This window comes from Mauremys mutica, chromosome 11, assembly GCF_020497125.1.
Source record: "Mauremys mutica isolate MM-2020 ecotype Southern chromosome 11, ASM2049712v1, whole genome shotgun sequence".
NCBI lineage: Eukaryota > Metazoa > Chordata > Testudines > Geoemydidae > Mauremys > Mauremys mutica.
The window spans coordinates 2,977,624-2,998,164 of record NC_059082.1 but is presented as its reverse complement, the minus strand read 5'-3'; the positions used below and the strand labels follow the sequence as shown (position 1 = coordinate 2,998,164).

At 50.1% G+C, this 20,541-nt stretch overlaps 1 protein-coding gene across 9 annotated transcripts in view; it reads right to left on the bottom strand.

The window, feature by feature from the left end:
- Nucleotides 1-9,082, bottom strand: part of TLE3 (TLE family member 3, transcriptional corepressor) — a 46,955-nt gene extending 37,873 nt beyond the window's left edge. For 5 of the 9 annotated variants that reach the window (XM_044979293.1, XM_044979295.1, XM_044979300.1 and 2 more), the window contains exons 1-4: nucleotides 8,492-9,081; nucleotides 8,051-8,151; nucleotides 7,342-7,405; nucleotides 6,157-6,201 (exon numbers count right to left, since the gene is read on the bottom strand). In XM_044979293.1, the coding sequence (XP_044835228.1) occupies nucleotides 6,157-6,201; nucleotides 7,342-7,405; nucleotides 8,051-8,151; nucleotides 8,492-8,515 (234 nt within the window). In that variant the 5' untranslated portion in view covers nucleotides 8,516-9,081. Of the gene's footprint in view, nucleotides 1-6,156; nucleotides 6,202-7,341; nucleotides 7,406-8,050; nucleotides 8,152-8,491 lie in introns of all 9 variants that reach the window. The other 4 variants (XM_044979294.1, XM_044979296.1, XM_044979297.1 and 1 more) reach the window with 1 other exon arrangement.
- Between the last annotated feature and the right edge of the window lie 11,459 nt (nucleotides 9,083-20,541).

Here is a 20,541-nt window from a genome sequence, read left to right as displayed (position 1 = left end):
AAGGATCAGGGCAATGCAAAGGTGAGTTTAAGCCTCACCCCGAGACGCGGCACGCAGACCCACAGGAACCACATGGCACTCCATCTAGCTGACCCCGAATCGCATCCTCCAGGAGCCTGCAGCAGGGGGAGGTAGGCAGGCCACTGGCGCGGCTGCCCGGGAGTGAGGTTTTCGGGGTGCAATCCAGACTCCAGGTTCGGTGCCCTGGCACAGAAAGGCTGGGGCCCAGGCTCTACTCTCCCCCCTTCTGGGGACAGACGCTTGAGGGAGGGGGGCACCATGCTGCTTCTGAAGAGGGAAGGAAGAGCTGAAGCAGATACATGGTTCCCAAGAAGAGGAGTGCAGGCCCATAGCCACTACATCCTTCACAGCAGGGAGGCTGGGCTCCTTCCTCTCCAGCCCCCTCTCCTTCGGGGACATGCTCCTGACACTCCTCGAACCAGCCACCAGCTCCCACGCAGCAGCCTGGCTCTCGGGGGAGCAGAGCAGGGTGGGGCCCAGTGCTGCCAGAGGAGGAGAGCGCCTTCGGGTGCAGCAGAGCCCCATCCGACTTGAGGGAGGTGCAGCAGAATGGAAGGGCTGGGAACGTGGGTGGGAGTTCACATGGGGCTGTACTGCAGAATGCCAGAGACAAATCCAAACTGCTTGTTACAACCGGGCAAGGAGACAGGCAAGTCTTGAATCTTAATGAATTCTCCCCAGCCCTCCCAGGAAATTGACCAGCTACACAAGTCCCATCTCTGGTTTGGGGTTCTCGTCAGGGCAGGGGTTGCTGGAGCCACGAAGGAAGGAGAGAGAACATTTGCACAAGTTATAAATCCTGCCTCATCAAGAACACAGCCAGCCCAGCCTGCCTCAGAGGCAGTTACAGTCACCCTCTCTGAAAATGGGCAGAACAGTTATTCCCACTGGGCTACCAGAACCCACAGCACTCTACGACACAGACAGGCCATAACTGGAGTGCAGACAGTGAAGTCAGAGGGCTCGTGTGCAAATAGTTTGGAGAGAGCAGGGTCTGATGCTACTGCATTAAGGGACTTTAACCCTGCACAGTAGCAACTGCTCTTGGTTTCAGACACATCCATCTACTGCTCCATCTTCAGAAATGGACACGACAGAGTGAAGTTTAAAAAATATGAATCACCTTTTATCATACAAAATACATGGAACTGGATTCGAAACACTGACGGTCTCCCATAAACTGACTTAAGATGCAAACTAAAAAACTCAGAAGCCAAAACTGGCTGAGGACAAACGATGTCATGAGCTGTGGAGTATTGCAATGTCTGTGCAGGCATCAGTGCCAGTGAAGCTGCATTTCTAACAGTCTAACCTTGCACCAGCTTGACCACCCACAGATACCCACTTGAAATCTTGGCGCACAGCCGGCATCAGTACATAGAACGTCGGAGCACCCCTACGATACACCTTCAAAGCCAACCACAGCTACAACCCAAACAACTGCAGTGCAACTGGCTTGCCAACTGGCACGTAAACAGTCATAGCACCAAGTCAATTAGCCTCAGAATTTTCTGTAAGAATATAGCAGGTTAGCAACACGCAGTCGGTGAAGGCACCCAAGCCAGACTGTTCCAACATCACAGCGGACTCTCCTCCAGAACACACACAACATCACTTTGCATCCTATGGCAAAAACTGACTGGAAAGGGATAGGATTTAGGATACTATAAATACTGGATCAAATTCATCCTTGGGATGGGTATGTCTGCTGCTGTCAATGGAGTTGCCCTGGGGAGGAGCACACCGCATGGAATTTTGATACTTAAAAAGTTATGAAAAGCAGCTAACATGCAGACCCAGTAGCTATTTTTCAAACCTGTGTTCAAGTACGTTCAGAACACTCCACCCTAGCAAGCGCCTGGATACATTACTCCATCTCTGAGTGTGCAGCACCCCCTGCACATTTAGACGTAAAGTGCCTGCTATCAATCACTGTAAGGAGGTTCAAATAGATCTGTCAAAAATAAGCTCTTTTGGCTCAAGTTTGGCAAAGGAATAAAAACCAAATTCTTATCTTATACACACCAAAAGTCCCTCACTGAATTCAATGGGGGCTGTGGGGGGAGGTCATATGTACAACCAAGGGCAGAACTCAGTCCATTTTCTTTTACCAGTCACAATTTTGCCAAAATATTCGCTTTTTCCATCGCAGATTTCAATCTGGTGTTTAAACTCTGTAAACTCCACGGATTACTAGGGTAGCCTCTCGCAATATGCTCTGCTGGCCACGCTCTAACATGGCCCCAATGCTGCTATTCAGCGACTAACAAAAAAAGGAGACAAAAAGGTGTCCACAGGAAAAAACAAAGTCTGATCTTTCAAACTCCCATGTAAACTTGGCAGTTCTTTGGTGTAAGTGAAGCCAAAGTTTTCACCTTTGTTGAAAGGAAAGGTCTATCTTAAACATTCTCAATTGCCCATCGCACACAATTCAGATTGGTCTGATTTTATATCATTTGCTCATCAGTAATCAGGGATTTCTGTTGCTATCTGTGCCCTCCCACCCCATGAAGCCTTAATCAAAAGGGAGGGGTGAATAAATACTGCCCGTGAAGCACTAGAGGCATTTGTTGAAACCAGGATATTGTCTCTTTAAGCACATGAAAATAAGGTCCTTGAGCAGTGTGGTTCTCACTCTGGTACACAATTATGGGTACTTTCAGCTGTCTAGCACTATTTCAAGTGCTCTCTCCAAACAGGCTGTCAATGGCATGTTGAAAGCTATTTGCGGCTGCTATCATTATTAGCAAAGTGGAGAGCTTCACTGATGAGAATTAAATTCAGGGCGGGGGGTGTGGGGGGCGAGCCACAACCCGCAACAGCAGAAGGCAAACAAGGCTACTTTAGGGAAGAAAGTTCAGAACAGGTATCTTTTGATCTGCTGCCAGGATTCCTGACATTAATACAGAAAACAACAGGAGTTAAAGGTGGGAATTCATGAGCCAGCTGTCACTAAGGGTTAAAATAGCTGGAAACTATTTGTTTCTACCTTAAGATGTCAGAAAGTATCATAATAAACAGTTACTTGGCTTCTCAAGTGTTTAACGAGTTATTATCTGGCACGCTTTGCTAACCAGAATGATAAAGTATACCCTGTTCTTGGAATATTCCAGAAGAAGCAGGATTCTCTCATGAAAGTGTCAATATGGTTTAAATGTGTTCCAAGGCCAAAGTCTTAGTTTAACTCTAAAAACAAGAAATGCTTATGTGCTGAGCTCCTAGCCATCAAACCTAGAAACTAGCCGTATTTACCACCCGGTGTTTTGTCTCCCAACACATGATTAGAGGCTTTTCTGGATTATTCAATTAGATTTCATCCAAATCTTTCGAGATGATAAAAAGCAAAATAGGCCCAATAAAAAGGATGCAATTGAAAATCGATGCTGGAAAGAAAAAAGCCTCAGAAAAACTGACTAGGCAGCAAATATATATTTAAATCCTATGCAGGTAAAACTTGTATTTAAGAAGATTGAATTTGGGTAACATAGCACTTACCACAATCTTTTGTGGTAGACACTAGGAGTAATTCCCTGAATCATATGCAATAGAGTGAGTTGTCACTTCATACATAATTCCTTGCATATAGCCTATGGAGTCATTCATGAAATCACCTTTATTCTTACTTCTCTTTGTGATTTGGTAAAGAGAAAAAACACACACACTTTTAATATTCAATGTAGAAGAGATAATCTGTTATATAAGCCTACAGACAGGCAATCCCCTTTTGCTTAAAGATGAAGTATCCATCAGTGTTTGTCTCAGGCAGATGTAATCACAAGCAGTCAAGTCTGGAGGGCAGGACACTGCATGAATAATTCAAGCACTCCAGTCTACTTGATTGTGTGCAGATAAACACAAGTCAACCGCTAAACAGGTCAGCTGATAAACTTGTTTGTTCAGGACTAGTCACCCTCAGCCAGATGCACCCAGGACCCACACTGCAATTAGTGGTAGGATTTATTTTGTAAAGCCCTTGCAGTTAGAAAGAGTGACAAACCCTTTTAGATTATACTTGCTCTTCTCTCCTGAGTTCTCACACCCTCCCTCCCCCTTGTCTTCTCTGCTCATTTCACCCAATTCTGAGATTCAGAAAACAGACTATACGTTCATTTCAGCTGCTAAGGCAGGGGTGGTGGCTCTGTTTTTCTGCAGCATCAAGCACACCATTGGTGATCAAACAACAAAAACAGCTTCACCTCCCCAATTCTAATATAAGATACTGCACATACAGCCACCAGTGATGATGAAAACAGCCAGGGAAGGTTCCACTCAGGAACCATTTGAAGAATATTCTTATTTAGTCCTTTAAAATGGTGGAATGCAAGACAGGGAACACCAGATCCACCCAGGCTTCCCTGTTAGGGTTCGGTGTTTTTGAATAGTGCCCCAAGATGTAAACACTTGTACATAACTAACATTGTTGCACTTTAATAGCACCACTATGCAAAATTCCACCAAAGGGAAGAGGGTCTTTTACACTCACAAAAACACAAACTGTAACAGCTCGCAATGTTGCAGAAAATGGTAGTCTAGTAACATACACCAACACCACCCTACAGCTCTGCCATTAGGCATTTTAAAGAGAACAGCCAGGATGAACACCTCAGAGTTTGCCTCACTAAACACTGCTCAAGAAGGTGCATTTCATTTTATGTCACTGCATACGTCACAGATTTCCAAAAAGAGGAAAAAGAATTCTAGCGTAAGTTGCAGAGGTAAAACGTATCCTGTAATAAAAGCAGCACATTTTGTTTTGTTCTGTCCCTAAATGTATTCTCGTAAAAATGTTCAGGGGCTATTGTCCTCTTGACAGAGGCATACAGCTCCCATTAGCAATGGGATATAACTGCACCAAAAGGTGCCTATCACCCAAAGAGATCCTTACAGGTCTCCTTGGCTTTATCAAGTCAGAAAATGCTACAGGTTCTCCCAAAGCACCCAACCACGAAGTCAATCTGAACAATCTCACAGCTCTTTGCATCTCCCCCTACACAGGTAACTATCTAAATAAGAGGACACTTAACTATACTAGCTAATCTACAGCTCTCTCACAGATGAATGCATATAAACTATCAAAATAGGTCTGTAATCCCAGGCAATGATCCTGTCAGAGGGGAAGCAGCAAAAGGAAAAAAGTATGGATAGTCAGCATGGGAAGAAGAAATCTTGCAAGACTAAACACAATGTTAATTATTTTTGTCACTGTTTAAATAATTATATATACCTAGCAGGACTGTATGAACTGAAGAGGAGAAAAGATATAAATAATAAGGCACGTACCACTGTGTATTTAAATAACATGGATTGAATCTAGTCCACTAGCAGTACCTTGTTATTTAGGAGAGTGTCAATACGATTTACATCGCTATTACCAAAAACACTGGGTTAAATTGGTTTGATTCATGAATTGCAAAGATGATGTCACCTTATATCTATCTTAAGTTCTTAGAACTACTTTTAAAACCAATAAGCAGCAGCAGCAGCAACACAAATAATCAGGTCTAATCTCAATAATAACTTCATTCCTTTAAGTTTTACCATCATGTGCCCAGCCTTTAGGCTCTTTAACTTTAATCTTATCAAGGTAGCACATCACATTCTGCAACAGTCCTTCATGTTTTCCCTTTAGGCAAATTATACATTAGAGCAGACAAAAGTTGCAAACATTTCTTCACCTTCCAGATGTAGGATGTAAAACATGGCGTTGAGCCACATTGCAGTGGCTGCTAGAATCCTGCAAGACAATTTGTTCTGAAGTCATACATTCCAGTGCTGTATTAATTAGAAGTATGACCTTAAAGAATGCGGAGTTGCACCAACAATCAAATCGGTATTAATTAGCTCTGTTTTTCATGTTTAATCATATACACAAGATGTACTAATCCAGGTACGCATCTCATACGAGAAGTTCACAGCGTTACTTTCATCTCTCCTTGTAAACAATTAAAAAAAATCTGAACTCTTCCCTAACATATGCAAAAAAATGTTGGACTTCCATCAACTCAATTTCATATATACTCATGGTCCCGGGGTGTAACACCCACCATCTGAGCAGCTAGCTTTTATTTCTCAAAACCAGGACTTCATTTTCATGGTTCAGGGAAGGGAGACAGGATATGGAAGAGAATCACTCACCTGTTTGTGCATTTCAATATTCAAACCATATGACATTTCGTAGTACTGAAAAAAAGAAGAAAAATTTTTTTTCATTGATTTTGCATAAGACCATTATCAGAAAAACCTCCTGGGCAGAACTGTACTTAAAGCATATTAGACAAGGAAATTTTAAATCATAAGTAATAGCCACATGCACGTAGGGTTTAACAGACACACATTTAACAAGAGGATACTCTTTCTTTCATTCATCTTCTCTCCATAAGCTAGTTAGCAGCCTACCCTTTTCCCCAGAGCTGTATGTGACCAGTATGTACAAGTTTGAATAGAACAGTTAATATACTGCAGTTTGGCAACCATCTTCTACTTTTTCCTTTAAACGTTCTTTCTGCACTATGTCTTTGAGTCAGGGAATGGGCCTGTGCTCTCGAAAAGAAGGCTGGTCACGCTAAATTGATTAGAAATACAAATCAAAAGAATCACCTCACCTATTGCCCCTGTAATGCAACTAGAGTGAAAAGATTTCTGCAGCAACAAAAGAATTCACTTTCCTCAAAGCAACTGGGAGATGATGATGTCCTAACAGGCCTTCTCTGGCCTCAGGCAAAACAAGGAGCAGTCTGACCCCTGTCTCCTAACATCAGAAGTTAGTCCAAACACTCCAGGGTCAGCAAGTTGCAGAATGCGTTCTTACAGGGGGCTGAAGGTTTAACTAGGCAACGATACAAACAGACTCTTGTGATACAGAGTCAGCAGGACTCCTGCCTCTAAATTCTTCAAAGTCCTCTTGGGGGGTGTCAGGGGAGAGGGTTAACAGGAGACTTGTATTAGGTTTCCAATCTTTCTAAGCCTGCTGTCCTCAGGCACAAGTCAGATATTTGGTAAATTTAAGGGGAGGCCGCAAGATGATCAGCGCCTGTCAAAACAGGACAGGAAGACTGGTCACCAAAAGTCTTGTTTCTCCCCTTAGAGGATGGTTCACAACCAGTCAGCCAGATAACAATGAAGGGACAGCTGTAATGTTTAGAGATAGGAACCATCCAGCCCCAAGCAAGCCATAGAAGGAAGACAACTTGTTCTGAATGGGCAATATTCATTTTAAGGGTCTCGCATCACCATCACCACCACCCCCTGGCCCATTTAACTGCTCCATTATCAGCGAATGCCATGTGCAGCCTGATGCAAAATCTGATTAAAGTCTCTTACCATAACATAATGGCGCTGCATTTCTGTCTTTTCGTTGGCAAGCTTATCATACTCCACTTTAAGACTAAGAGGATAAAACAGAATAAATATATATATTTAAGATCCCGCAGTGATGAAGTGACAAGTCAAGTGAGGGGGGTGGGGAAGAGAAGAGACACCATCTTGAGGAATACTTCTTAGAAACATGCCACCCGAGATCAGTAGGTTTTTGTTTGCTTTTTTCAATAGCTCCTGAAATTTACCCCTTAGTACTCCCAGGTTTCTGCTCAATCAATGGCAGGCTAGCAGAAGTCTTGCAAGCTAGTAAGATGGGAAATTTCAGCGGAGCAAGGGAGTAATATTTTGGGGGGGGGGGACGCCTCATGGCAAAGCAGGAACCTTGGGGGGGGGGCGTGTTCTTGGAATGGATCAAGGGGGGAACCCCCTAGTGACAAATAAAGGTTCCAGCCAGCAGGGATTCGGAGGGGTTACTAGAGCTTTTCCGATGAGCCCAGGAGGCAGAGGGTTAAAAACCGGGGCAGTTCCGAAATGACAAACAGGGAGGAACAAAAGGAGCCTGGGCTGGCGATTGATGCTAGTCAACACAGAGCCATAAATTGTTCTTCTAAAGACATTTTAATACATGCTCTAGTGTGCACTTAAAATCCGTCATGAAACATTTAACCTTTGTTAAGCAGGGGAGGGAGACAGGCAGACAAGAGAGAGTTACCTGTGATACTGGGCTTGCAGAAACTGGAATTCATCCTTAATCCGATCGCAGGATTCAGCCACCGTGAATTTGAAGCCCGGCTGGCCAGGCTGGTGGGGCGCCTATGGGGTGCAGGGCGAGAACAAGCCGTTTACAGACGGGGAGGAGATGCCTGGCCCCCCAGTCCCTGCCCAACACCCCTCCCCCAAACAAACAGGCTCCACCCGGGCTCTGAGACCCCCCCCCCCCGCCCCTGAAGTTTCCTGGCTGGATCGCAGAAGGGTCGGGCGGGAGAGCCCCTGCCCTGCCCAGGCTCGTGTGTCCGGGGACGCGGAGCCGGGGGCTCGCTCGGGTCTCACGGGGGCACAAGCACCACGGCCACGCACGGACACACTGACCCCCCCGTAAAGCTCGCAGGGGGGGGGAGGAGAAGGGAGACGCCCGGGGGCCGCGAGGACTTACCGGGTGCCTGCCTTGGGGGTACATCGCAGGAGCTCACCCCCCCGCCGGCCCCAAGCGCCGTCTGCTCTCAGGCGAGCCCGGGCCGCGGCTCGGCCACGAAGCTGCCCCGGAGGGGCCAAAACTGGAACAAAGGAAGCGGCGAAGTCCCGGGCGGGGCGAGCTCGGGGCGCCTAGCAGGCGGGCAGGCTCGCCGGCCCCGGGCGCAGGAGCCGGGCTCCCCTCGGGCGAACGACGCACATGGCGGGGGGCGCGGGGCAGCGGCCGCTCCCGGGCATCCTGCTCCCCACGGGGGTCTGCGAGCTCCGGCCCCCGAGCGCGGAGGGGCGCCCCAGGCCCCGCCGCTGCTCAGCCCGTAGCCCGCGGGGCTGCCGCCCGCCGCGCTCCGGCGCGCTCCGCACGATCCAGCCCCGCTGCTCGCCGCCGAGAAACCCCCCGACCCCGCTGGGCAAAGCCAGGCCACTTCCCGGGCGCCGCGTGCGGGCTCCGCGGCGACTCCCCGCCCGGGCGTCAGCTCAGCGCCTGGCCGGCCCCATAACTCCGCAGCCCGGCGGCTGCTGCTGCTGCTGCTGCTGCTGGCTCCGCTTCGCAGGAGGAATCCTCGCCGGCTCCGACGCGGGCGGGTTCACGCCGCGGGGACCCCCGGCCGCCGGGAGCCGGAGCCGGAGCCGGAGCGCGGCGGCGAACACATGCCCCGGAGGAGAGGAGAAGAGAAGAGGAGGCGGCGGCTGCTGGATCCTGGCTCGCGCGCCCCGGGACCCCGGCGCTGCCACCCACCGTCTCCGCAGGCAGAGCACGAGGGGCCGAGCCGCCGCGCGAGAGCGCTCCACAGCGCGAGTGAAGGGTAACAAAAAGCAGCCCAGCGTCCCCGGGCCGGACCAATGGCAGCGCGGGGAGCCCACGTGGGGCGGGGCGGCTCGGCCGGCGAATGGGCGCCGGCAGCGGGAACGTCACAATGCCATCTTGTGTCGGCCAGGCGCCCCGGGCCCTGCCCCGCTGCTGGGGGCTTCCTAGAGGGGGCGCGCGCCGGGGCTCCCCCCCCCGCCCCTCGGCTGCACCCGGGGCCCGGCAGCTCAGAACTGGGGCAACAGCTCGGACCCCAATAACGAGCGGGGGGTCGCGGGCAAGACTTGCCCTTTGCTCGTTTGGCCTGGGCAGTTCGCGCTGCACCTAGGAAGCCGCCCGGTGCCCACCGAGCAAATCCTGCAAACCATCGCTCTCGGCATCCGGTCCGCCTCCGGCACGAGCTCCTCACCTGCCACGCGGCAGCCCGGGGATGGATCTTGCTTTGCCAGGGGTCTGCTACTCCCACTGGGTTAATGATCGGGGGGGGGAACCCCCCAACTCCAGGTTATGAGTTATCGGTGTCTGCTCCCGCCTGTGAACGAGACCCTCCCCCACGGCCTGCTAAACGCCTCTCCACGGAGGCGAATTAGATACTGTAAAGCAAACAGAAGCGCTCGGTCACTTTCACGTTTTCACGTCTTAAGATTTAATACTGATAAAATAGTCGGGACAAGAATAAGAAGAGGGGGGAAGGCCATTCCCCCTCCCCACCAGGAAAGGCGGCTGGGGAATCGCAGGACGGCTTTCCTGCCTTCCTTCCTTCCACCCTACAGGACAGGACAAGCAAACCTCCCCTTTGATGTGCCCTACTCCGGGAGGAGGCTGAGACACTCTGCCTGGTGCTCATACAAAGGGGAACAGCCCTTGCTGCAGAGCTCACTACCTGTTCCCCCTCATATTCCTCCCCTTGGCTCCTTTCAAGTCTGAGCCGCTTTAATGAAGACCGCGGATAATGTCATTGAAGTTACACACCGGCCCGAACTGATTTGAATATCACTGGGTTTACAGGCCATACAAAGCAGTGTTTAGAGTAACTGCTGGGGGGCGGAGGAGGGGGCAGGACTGAGCCTTTAAATCAAACAAGAGACCAGCAGCAAAGACTCCCACTGCAAAGGTTCTCTCTGCAGCAGCCTTTAAACGCACCGTGTTTGCAAACTCTGCTGTCTAGCATCTCTCCCTCCCTAGGCCTATTAGGTTAGAAAAACAGAGCGCGCCTCACAATGCAAAGCGGGGATGGCCTCCCACCCCTGCTCTCCCTCCCGGAGAGTGTTCCGGGGTCCCCCAAAGGCTACAGGGGCAATGTCCATAAAGTCCGCTTGGCGGATGGGAAGACGCGAGGAGGCGTTTGCGGGGCTGCCCAGCCGTCGCGAGCACGCTTGTCACTGGCTGTGGCCAGCTCTCCCCGCCGCGAGGCCCGGAGGTGGGGAGCCATGAACAAGGCCCTCGGGGCTCTGGTCAGTTTCCCAACCCATCCTGCCCGGGGTGCTGGGCCCTGGCTCCCCGAGGAATAACCCCCCCCTTGTTCTTGCTGGGAATCACCCCACAGCCGGGGCAAGCTCCACTAGCAGCACCCCGGCCCGGCCCTTTCCACGCGCGGAACAGGGGGTTCGGCTAAGGCCCCACAGCCCAGCAGGGAAACACGCGGGCGAGGTCCTGCCCACGCGAGAATGAGCACGCGGGGGGGAGGATCCTGCACCTGCTCGGGGGGGGGAGGAAGGGAGGGGTGCAAGCCAGGCAGGGCTCAGAGCAGCCCCGGCTTGCAGGGCTCGTCCCCATTGCTCAGCCCACCCCTGCACCCAGGGCCGGGCTCGGGGCTCCGGAGATGCACCCCCAGCTCCGCGCCAGGGCAGCAGCTATTAGCACAAAATGGCTCCTCGCGCCCCACGTCACAAGCACAACCCGCCCTGCCTTCCCCCCACGTGGGGCCCGCACCGCGCCGCCACCCCCCTCTTCAAAAAGCAACCTTCCATCAAAAAGATCCACCCGACCAATCGGCGAGGGGCAGAGCCGGCTGCCTTCTGTCCATTGGCGGAGGCCGCCCGGGCTGCCACTCCAGCGCCGGCCTTGTCAGTCAAAGCCACGCGGGTGCCGAGCGCTGACAAACGCCGCCGCTTCTCAGCCTCCCGCTTGCAAATACTGCTTGGAATGGCTGCTTAATTAGCTTTGAATGGCTTTTCCTTCCAGCTCAAACAATCTGTCACTACCATGCGGGGAAAAGGAGCCATGCATAAAAAAGTAAGCAGAGGCTAAATATCAATTTGATTTTGTGTATCAAAGGAATATTTTATTTTTCTCCCTAGTAATGAAACGTATCAATTTAAATAATAAAAGGGGAAAGCACAAAAAGAAAAGTCGCGCGCACACCCATGAAAGAGCCCCCCCCTCCGGCCCCCCCACAATGCACATGTCTCCCCTGCAACATTTGGGGGGTGTAGGGCTAGGGAGACCAAAAATCAGGCCTGTCCTTATAACATCGGGACATCTGGTCACCCTATTTAGGGATCTGGTTGAAATGGGGGGGGGGCGTGCCTGGGAGGGCGAGAGCCCGACGCCGGGGGAGGTTGTTGGCCTGTGGTTACAGGGTCCCATCGGGCGCGGTTGCTATTTCCCAGCCCCAGGAAGGCGGGAGGAGAAGACCAAGCCCCCGGGTGCAGGTTTCTCGCCGTCAAGGTGCAGTTCGGGCCGTGGTGTCTGCACGGGGGAAGCTGGCTCGTCCTTCCCAGGCTGCAGGAGAACAGTGACCCCCAATGACCAGGCGAGCCCCCTTCCTCCCCGCCCCCCACTGCAGCCCTTCAGCGTGGGGGAGGGGGCCAGCACGGGGCCCCCTGGGGCCGAGATCCTCGCATCAGATGCAGAGCAGGAGCAGACCCCTGGTTGCAAACACAAACACACGCCTGGTTGCAAACCCAGCCCGGCTGGGGCAGGCCCCGGGCACGGTGGGGCACATGCACCCACCGGACAATGAGTTCCCAAAGGCCAAACCTCCCGGCCTCCCCCTCTCATTGGCTGCCTCGCCACTGTTTATGTTACGAGAAGTGTCAGGGTCATTTGCTACTGGAGCGCGGACTTTTCATTGGCCGCTCCATGGAGCACCTCGGAGTCCGCCCCACGTGGGAGCGGAGTTCCTGGCACACACACAATCAGCAGCCCAGTCACCGAAGCGGGAAGGAAAGTCCGGGCTGGAGTCCCCGAGCCCGGGAGCTGGAGCAGCAGCAGCCTTGCGAGGCGGCCACCTGCTGCCTGTGCTTGATCTCCCGCCGCCTCCTCTCGGGGTTGTCGCTCAAGCTCAGGATTTGCACCTCGGGTGACCAGATGTCCCGATTTTCTAGGGACTGTCCCGATATTTGGGGCTTTGTCTTATATAGGCGCCTATTACCCCCCACTCCCATCCTGATTTTTCACACTTGCTGTCCGGTCACCCTAGTTGCAGCCAAGCCAAGGACAAGGAAGTCAGGAGCTCTGACTGCCCTGGTGTCCTGGGTGGGTTTGGCTGGAAAGATTTGTATTGGGGACTGGTGTCAGCCTCACAAGCACATGCCAGCTTGAGCTTAAAAGGAGCAGCTTCACTGGCTGGTAGCAGTAGTAGGGTGTTACCCTCTAGGGGAGGAGCCAGCAGAGAAGAGCATGGAACACACTTTGCCAGTGTTGCACGGGAACTCTGAAAATCAGTGCGCTTTCCTTTTATTGAGGTGCCTCACTTTAGGTTTGAAAATACTGGCCTCAAACTCTTTGTGCCTCAGTTTCTCCATCCCAAAATGAGGCGATTTTCCCTCGGTTACAGAGGGCGAGACAAGCACTTTGAGATCCTCATCAGGCAATTGCTATGGAAGGGCCAGGCATCGTGAATTATGTATTGAGATCATTATTGCAGGGATTGTTTATGCCTCTGCTGAGTCTGGCTTTTTGCACTCTGCAGTTTGTGTGCTGTGCGCTGCTCCACACCCAAGATGGGACTGCATTTCACTCGTGCTTATCGGCCTTATTGTCAGAACCAGAAGACATTCCAATTGAAGTCAGTAGGTGCTCAGCACCTCTGAACAATCAGCTCAATCATGCATGGCCTAGTGTTGTAAACATTGTGCACGAGTAGATCATGAGGGGACTACTCATCCGGGCAAAACTGTATTGGTGTTTGGAGGACTGTGCCCATAGGCTCCAATCCTGTAGTCTGACTGATGCAGGCAGATCCTTTCAGATAAAACACGCTATGTAAATTATTATAAAATTTAAAAAAATATGAACCTCGGCCCAGTGACTGGTGCGGTGGGTACTCACCTTTTCGGTACGTTAATTTTGCATCTATAGCAGTTTGTGGCACCTATTTAGGCAAGAAACTTGATACGCATCCTGGGCCTGGATTCATTACATTTGTACCAAGGAGAGAACATTACTGCACTGGAATGATACCCAAGGGCCTGATCCTACCAAGGAGTTACTCCCATGCATTTGCTTACTCCTGCGTCTTGTCTCTTTGAAGCAGGTATACGTATAGTAACTGCTTTCAGGCTTGGGCCCTAAGACAGTAGTAAACCAGGTTTGTCAGTGCTTCCACTTATGTTACTCCACACTCATAAACCAAAGCAGGCGGTCAATACTACCTCAAGATATTAGCGAGTCAAGGTGGGTGAGGAGCTACTTATTGGAGCAACTTTGGTTGGTGACAGGGACTCTGTGGAAGCTCGAAAGTTTGTCTCTCTCACCACCAGAAGTTGGTCCCAATAAAAGATAGTTCCTCACCCACCTTGTCTTTCTAATATCCTGGGACCAACACGGCTACCACAACCCTAATCAACAATCATACGGTATTAGAATAGTGTCTGATCAATGCTAGGTGGGAATATTACCAAGCAAAGATGGCAAGAGTTGAAACCCACCCCCAGCAGTGACATATTTTGTCGTTGGTAATGCAGGAGTACTGGGGGCTATCCTGAAGTGTTCAGATCAGCCCCGAGGAAAAACTACCCTTAGCTACATTCAGTATTCCCCAGCCTTCTGCAAAAGATGCTGACCAAGAACAGCTTGCTTCAGAAAGCTGGAGAAGCTTCCCTGCTGCCTGGCAAAGGAAGTAATGATTTATGATAAATCCCCAAATAATTGCCCTTTGTCCTCAGTGCTTGCTTTGGGTTTGCACGTTTGTTAATTTTTCACTAATAGGAAAGGTTAATTGATCTTACAGCAGGCAGGCTCACGGTAGTGCTGTATCTGCAGCTACTCCGGAAGGGTCCCTTTGTTTTGCTGAACTCGGTGGGACTGACTAGCCAGTGTGTTTCAGTCCTCTGGGCTTGGTCCAGCAGAGTCAGGGAGAGCCTGCTGAACAGCCACGCTTCCCACTGACTTTGACTGGAGTTGGGAGCATCCTCCACCTTGCTGAAAACAGGTGAAATAGAGTAAAGTGATTGTGCTTTCGCAGAGCCTGATTGTGCTCTGACTGAAGAGAGTTTGATTTTTGGTATTGACACGGGTGGGAGTAGGATCAGGCTCTTCGCTGAGAATCAAACATCTGGAGTCTAAGGGTGTTCGAAGGAGGAAGAGCTAGCTTACTAAACGAAGGCCTGGATCCCACAAACAGTTATGCATATAGCAGTGGAACCATGGGAGAAGATAGGTGCTTGCAGGATCAGGACCTAAAGTGCAATAATATTATTATTTGTATTACTGTATCCTGGACCAGGACGCCATTGTACGGGGTGCTCTGCGAACACAGAGCCAAAGGACAGGCTCTGCCCCCAAAGAGGTAACACGCTAAGTAGCTTTCCCTGTCTCCCTGTCCTAGCATCAGATCATACATAGTACTGGGACATCAGGTCACTTTCAGATAGGTGCGTAAGGCCCTGATCTTGCACAGTGGACCCGTTGACTTTCGTGGGGCTCAGTGTAGCTGTAAGGTCCACTTGCCTGGGTTGGCTTATGGGATTGGGGCCTAAATGTGGATTTAGATGGATGATTGTAGGAACTCAGGATTGAAAGTTTTGGCCTTAATCTCTCTGTGCTTCAGTATCCCAATCTGTAAAACAAGGATGTTATTTCCCAGCTCCTAGGGATATCGGGAGGTGTAACTGATTGAAGAGCTAGTCATTTTAGGAAAAGGGGAAAGGAAAAGGAAAAGCATCCTCCCTCCCCCACCTTTTTAGGGTGGGAAACAAGGTGTTTTTGCATTGAAAGTTAGTTATCGCTGGCTTAACACATTACACAAACCGTCCCATGGTATTTACATAGCAATTCTGTTTTTTATTTAATGATTTCCCTAAAATGATTATAATTTTCATCACTTTCTCATTTCATCTTAGCTCCAGTCCTGTTGAGATGCGGTAAAGTGACCAAGAATGTCCGTTGCTAATTGATACTTAGCACACCAGTGCTGCACTGAAATAGCAGATTTTTGATTGTAGGTTATTAAAATTTACCTGGTTCAAAAAAAGCCATTGGAGAGGGAAGGAAGTGTTCTGGATCACATGGATTTAAAAGTCTATTTAAATGGATGCTTTCACATCCTCATTATACATCAGGCTTTCCCCCTACCACTTTCCCGGTAAGTTATTTTTCTTTTTCTATGTAGTGTTTTCATGTGACCAGACAGAAAGTTAGCATGAAAAGAAAATCTCACATTTTTAACTGAATGTGTTGTGTGTGTTAGATGGCAGCTTTCAAAACAATAACGATAAAAATAACAGTTTTAACTTTCACTTTTTCTGCCTAAAGGCACCCCAATGTTCTCTCCTGTGACATGGATTCTGGGAGGGAATCCCACACCCAGGAAATAAGAGGATGATAATGTGTATTGTACCGTCAACTTGTTTCTAGTTTCTTCGGGGCTATGAGACTCCTTCCAGTTCAGATTAATAGTAACATACTGTTTCCCTTAAGCCTGAAAGCTCCTGGGTTATTGCAAAGTCAAGCTCTGAGGGTTGCAATATGAAACAAACGTGATTAGCCCACATAATGTGAACAAGCGTGACTGGAGCATGGGAAGTTGCATCTTCCCTTCTTAAGTCTACACAAACAGTGCTGAACCCGGAGAAGAGTAAGGATCTGAAAGTTCCCCCCACCTCTTTTGTGACAGTGTGTAAACACTCCTGGCACTGAAGGAAAAAACAAAACCAGAAATACCCGGTAAAACAACCCCAACTAGCTCTCTGCAGAGCGTACTGTTACTGGAGGGTTCTGAGAGGTTTTTCTTTGGTTGAGTCAAGCAAGAGGTAGCAGATGTCGGCCAGGATGAGGTTCTGAAGATACTCAGGGAACTGACAAAGGTAAGAATGGCATCCGAAGGCCAAGGCAGAGTGCAAAGAGAGGTTCAAGGGGTATCCAAGGGGAGTGCTTACGAAAGGGCAAGACTTGCCAGGCGCATAAGTAGGTGAAGATTCTGTTCCAGCTGGATGTTGATCTCCGTAGAGAGGGTGAACAGGTAGGATGTGGCACAGGGTCTAGATGTCTGAGATAAAATTCAGCCTTTCAATAGCTGAAGCCCATGGCATGCCAAGACTCAGAGTTTGACTCCCACCTGGTCAAGGGGATGTTGTTACGCTTTTCCATAGACAGAGAAGAACCAGCCCAAATGGCTTATTTTGGATTAAATAAACTGCAAACACACAATGAAGAGCAAACGTGGAGTCTCCATGGGACGGCAAAGCATGCGCCAGATCAGTCACAAAATGGCAGCCAGAAAGATGCTGTAGTAATAATGTAAAGGCACAGCACTTGGAAAACAACGGCATGACAGTTACAACCTCCACACACCACCGATGTCGGTGTCGGGAGATGGAGATACGGGGTGGGGGGAAGATGGGGTTACTCCGTGTTTTTTAGTCTCTGGAGAACTGTGTCCGTACAAGGAGAGGGCATGTGATGGTCTGCCTGTGATTTTGCATAATTGCTGGTCTGGTGCTTGACACTCAACCGTGTTCCAAATTCGGATTGAAGCACATTGTGAGAGCTGGGGCGGGAGGGGTGTTTGCTCGGTTCCCATCTAGCCTGTACCTACAACCGGTGCACCAGAGAGAGCTTTACAGAGCTCAGGAAGGAACAAAGACAGAAAAAATGATGGTCCGAACGTGAGGGCCAGGATCACAGGAGTAACTGCAGAAGAAAAGCACCTAACCAATTGCCTGCACTCATGCAGCCTTCAGGAGTGAGTCACTTCAATCAAGGAAAAGCCAGCGTGTTCCAGTCATACAACAGCCTAATGTTAAACCAGAAAAGCAAGCTATGTTCTGCCTGACCCTTCCAGGCACGTGGGGGAAGGAGCCGGGTGCAGACAATGGGTAAGAGCTGTTATTTATGCCCCATACTGGCCCCTCCCCTGCTCTCCAGGGATCCTTTGCCTCGCACAAGTCTTGTCTACACATACAGCACCGCTGTAGCGCTTAGTGAAGACGCTACCTGCTCCAACAGGAGAGCTTCTCCCATCAGCGTAGGAACTCCACCTCCCCGAGAGGCGGGAGATGTGTGGACGGGAGAAGCTGTCTACACCAGGAGTTTGGTCGGTATAACTGTGGGGTAGTTATACACCCACATAAGTCTGTAGTGTAGACTAAGCCTTCGATTACTCTCAAACAAGTGGGCTGACACCCGGAGCCATCCACGGCTGCTGTGCACCCGCATCCTCTCCTATTACTTCAGTTCTCTGAAGCAGCAATGTGCAGATTTGTATTTTGGATTTTTGCAGGGGACGCTGGGCAGACCGAATAAGGGTCAAGGCAACACTCGGTGCGCTGTTCTTGTGACAAAATAGCCCTTTGAGATAGAGAGCATGAGCAGTTTTTCCCATTGGCAAACGGCCTTTGCATCGTGAAAACATTTGGCGGTGACAGAAGTGCAGTAGCTGCTCCGGCTGGTGCTTTCGCCCAACGGGACACCAACCACCACCTCGTAGGCAAGACACCTACTCAACTCCGGATCCTTCACAAAGCCCTGCTGAATTCGTTCCCGCGGGCGGCTGAGTCTTGGCAACAGGACATTTCAAATTCACCACTGGTGTGGAAGAAAGCCCCGGTCACTGCAGTTTGTAAGGCTTCTGAGGGAGCGTTTGGAAAGCCCCCCCATCAAAGAATGGAGAACCCAAAGTGTAAGGGCCAGATCCTCAGCTCGTACACCTCAACGTAGCTCCATGCGGGCCCTGCTGGAGCCATGCTGAATTACACCGCTGAGGGGCTGGCCCAGATGCTACACTTCTGGTGTACACCTGATACTCCATTGGCTGTATTGCCCAGTTCCTGGCGTACTCTAGCACCGTGTTGAAAGTTTTGTTATTTTGCACTAGTTGTACTCGCCTTCAGATTCGTGTTTATTCTCGTCATCCCTAAATAAGCCAGGTAAGAGTCAAACCCCAGCTCCATCAGATCAAGTTGATTTGCTTGTTAGCATGCACCCAAGATAGGCTGGGAAACGGTTTAATAGATCCATAGATGCCAAGGCCAGAAGAGACCATTATGATCATCTAGTCTGACCTCCTACATAACACAGGCCAGAGACCTGCCTAGGGTGACCAGACGTCCCGATTTTATCAGGACTGTACCGATATTTACTTGTTTGTCCCGATATTTTGCACTCCGGTGCACAGGCGGAGGGAGCTTGTGCCCCCAACTCAGCCCCGGCCCCGCCCCCTCCCTGCCCCATTGGATCCCTCCCCAAATCCCCGCCTCTTCCCCAAGCACGCCGCATTCCTCCTCCTCCTCCCCCCTCCCTCCCAGGCTTGTGCGAATCAGTTGTATGGCGGCACAAGCGCTGGAGGGAGGGGGGAGAAGCAGGATGTGGCAGCCCGCTCAGGGGAGGCGGAGGTGAGCTGATGCGGTGGGGGGCAGGGAGCTGCCCGTGGGTGCTCAGCCCCCACCAATTTTTCCTATGCTCCAGTGGTGACCCCCCTCCCCTGCCCATGTCCCGATATTTCATCTCTCTCATCTGGTCACCCTAGACGTGCCCCACACTCATTCCTAGAGCAGAGCTTTTAGAGAAACATCCCATCTTAATTTAAAAATGGTCAGTGATGGAGAATCCACCACAGCCCTTGGTAAGTTGTTCCAGTCATTAATTACACTCATTGTTAAAAGCCCTATAGAAGTCTCAGTACATAAATATCTATTATACATACACACAGACAAGGTGGGTGAGATAATATCTTCCCTGCCGAGCTCAAAAGCTTCTCTCTTTCACCAACAGAAGTTGGTCCAATAAAAGATATTACCTCACCAAGCTTGTCTCTCCACTATCCTGGGACAAACACCGCAACACCACTGCAAACAATGCACCAGCGCACACCCACTAATCTGAGTCAAGTTACTGAGTCAGTTCTGTTCCCCATCTCATTTCCTGACCTGCTTTAATAGGTTAGCTCACCAAACATGAAAGCCGCGTTCATTGTATGCAATTGTGTGCACACAGCCACCACAGAAGGTAGCTTTATCGTTGACAAGTAATTCCCAGGCTCAGTCAATAGTGCGTGTTTACATTAAAGGTGACACTATCTGCCCTTCCCATAGGGCAAGACCCTGCCTGCCAAATTTCCTTTAGCTTTCAAGTTTATCTAAACCAGGATTTCAGAGCTGGAAAGGCAGGGGGAAGCATACTAATGAGGGACACTGGAGGAGCGCTAGGAAAGCTATCAATCAAAGCAAGTTTATTTTGCTTTGTTTTGAAGTTGAATTTTATGAGCTCTTGGTGGTAAAGCTTTACAGGCCTCACAGCAGCGAAAGTACAATCCTGTAGGTTCTTCATGCACTGAAATCCCAGGGGGAGCTCAGCAGAAGCCCTGCATGCAGGACTGGGCCCAGTCTTTTCTTCAGTGTTTGCTTTATTGGTATTTTGAAAATTTAAGAACAAGCCTGAAAAAACAAAAACCAAAAGCACTCCAGGCAGCTTGCTGTATAAATCTGAGGTTTTCTATGCCGAGTGAACAGACCCCTTTTGAGCTTAATGACAATAAAAGAGAAACAATCCAGCTAATATTTTCCCATTTCCCTACCTACTAGTAATGCCCCACTCTTATGTAGCACTTTAGTAATAACACTGTAGACTGCTGACTTAGCAGGAAGAATCCTATACTGCTTTATGGACCACAGCTCTGATTCAGCAAGGAACTTGTGCCTGTGCCTCACTTAAAATGCAGTGGGATTTACCTGAGTAAAGTTAGCCCCAGGCAGGGGCGGCTCTAGCAATTTCGCCACCCCAAGCACGGCGGCACGTGCTCTGCCGGTCGCGGGTCCCGCGGCTCC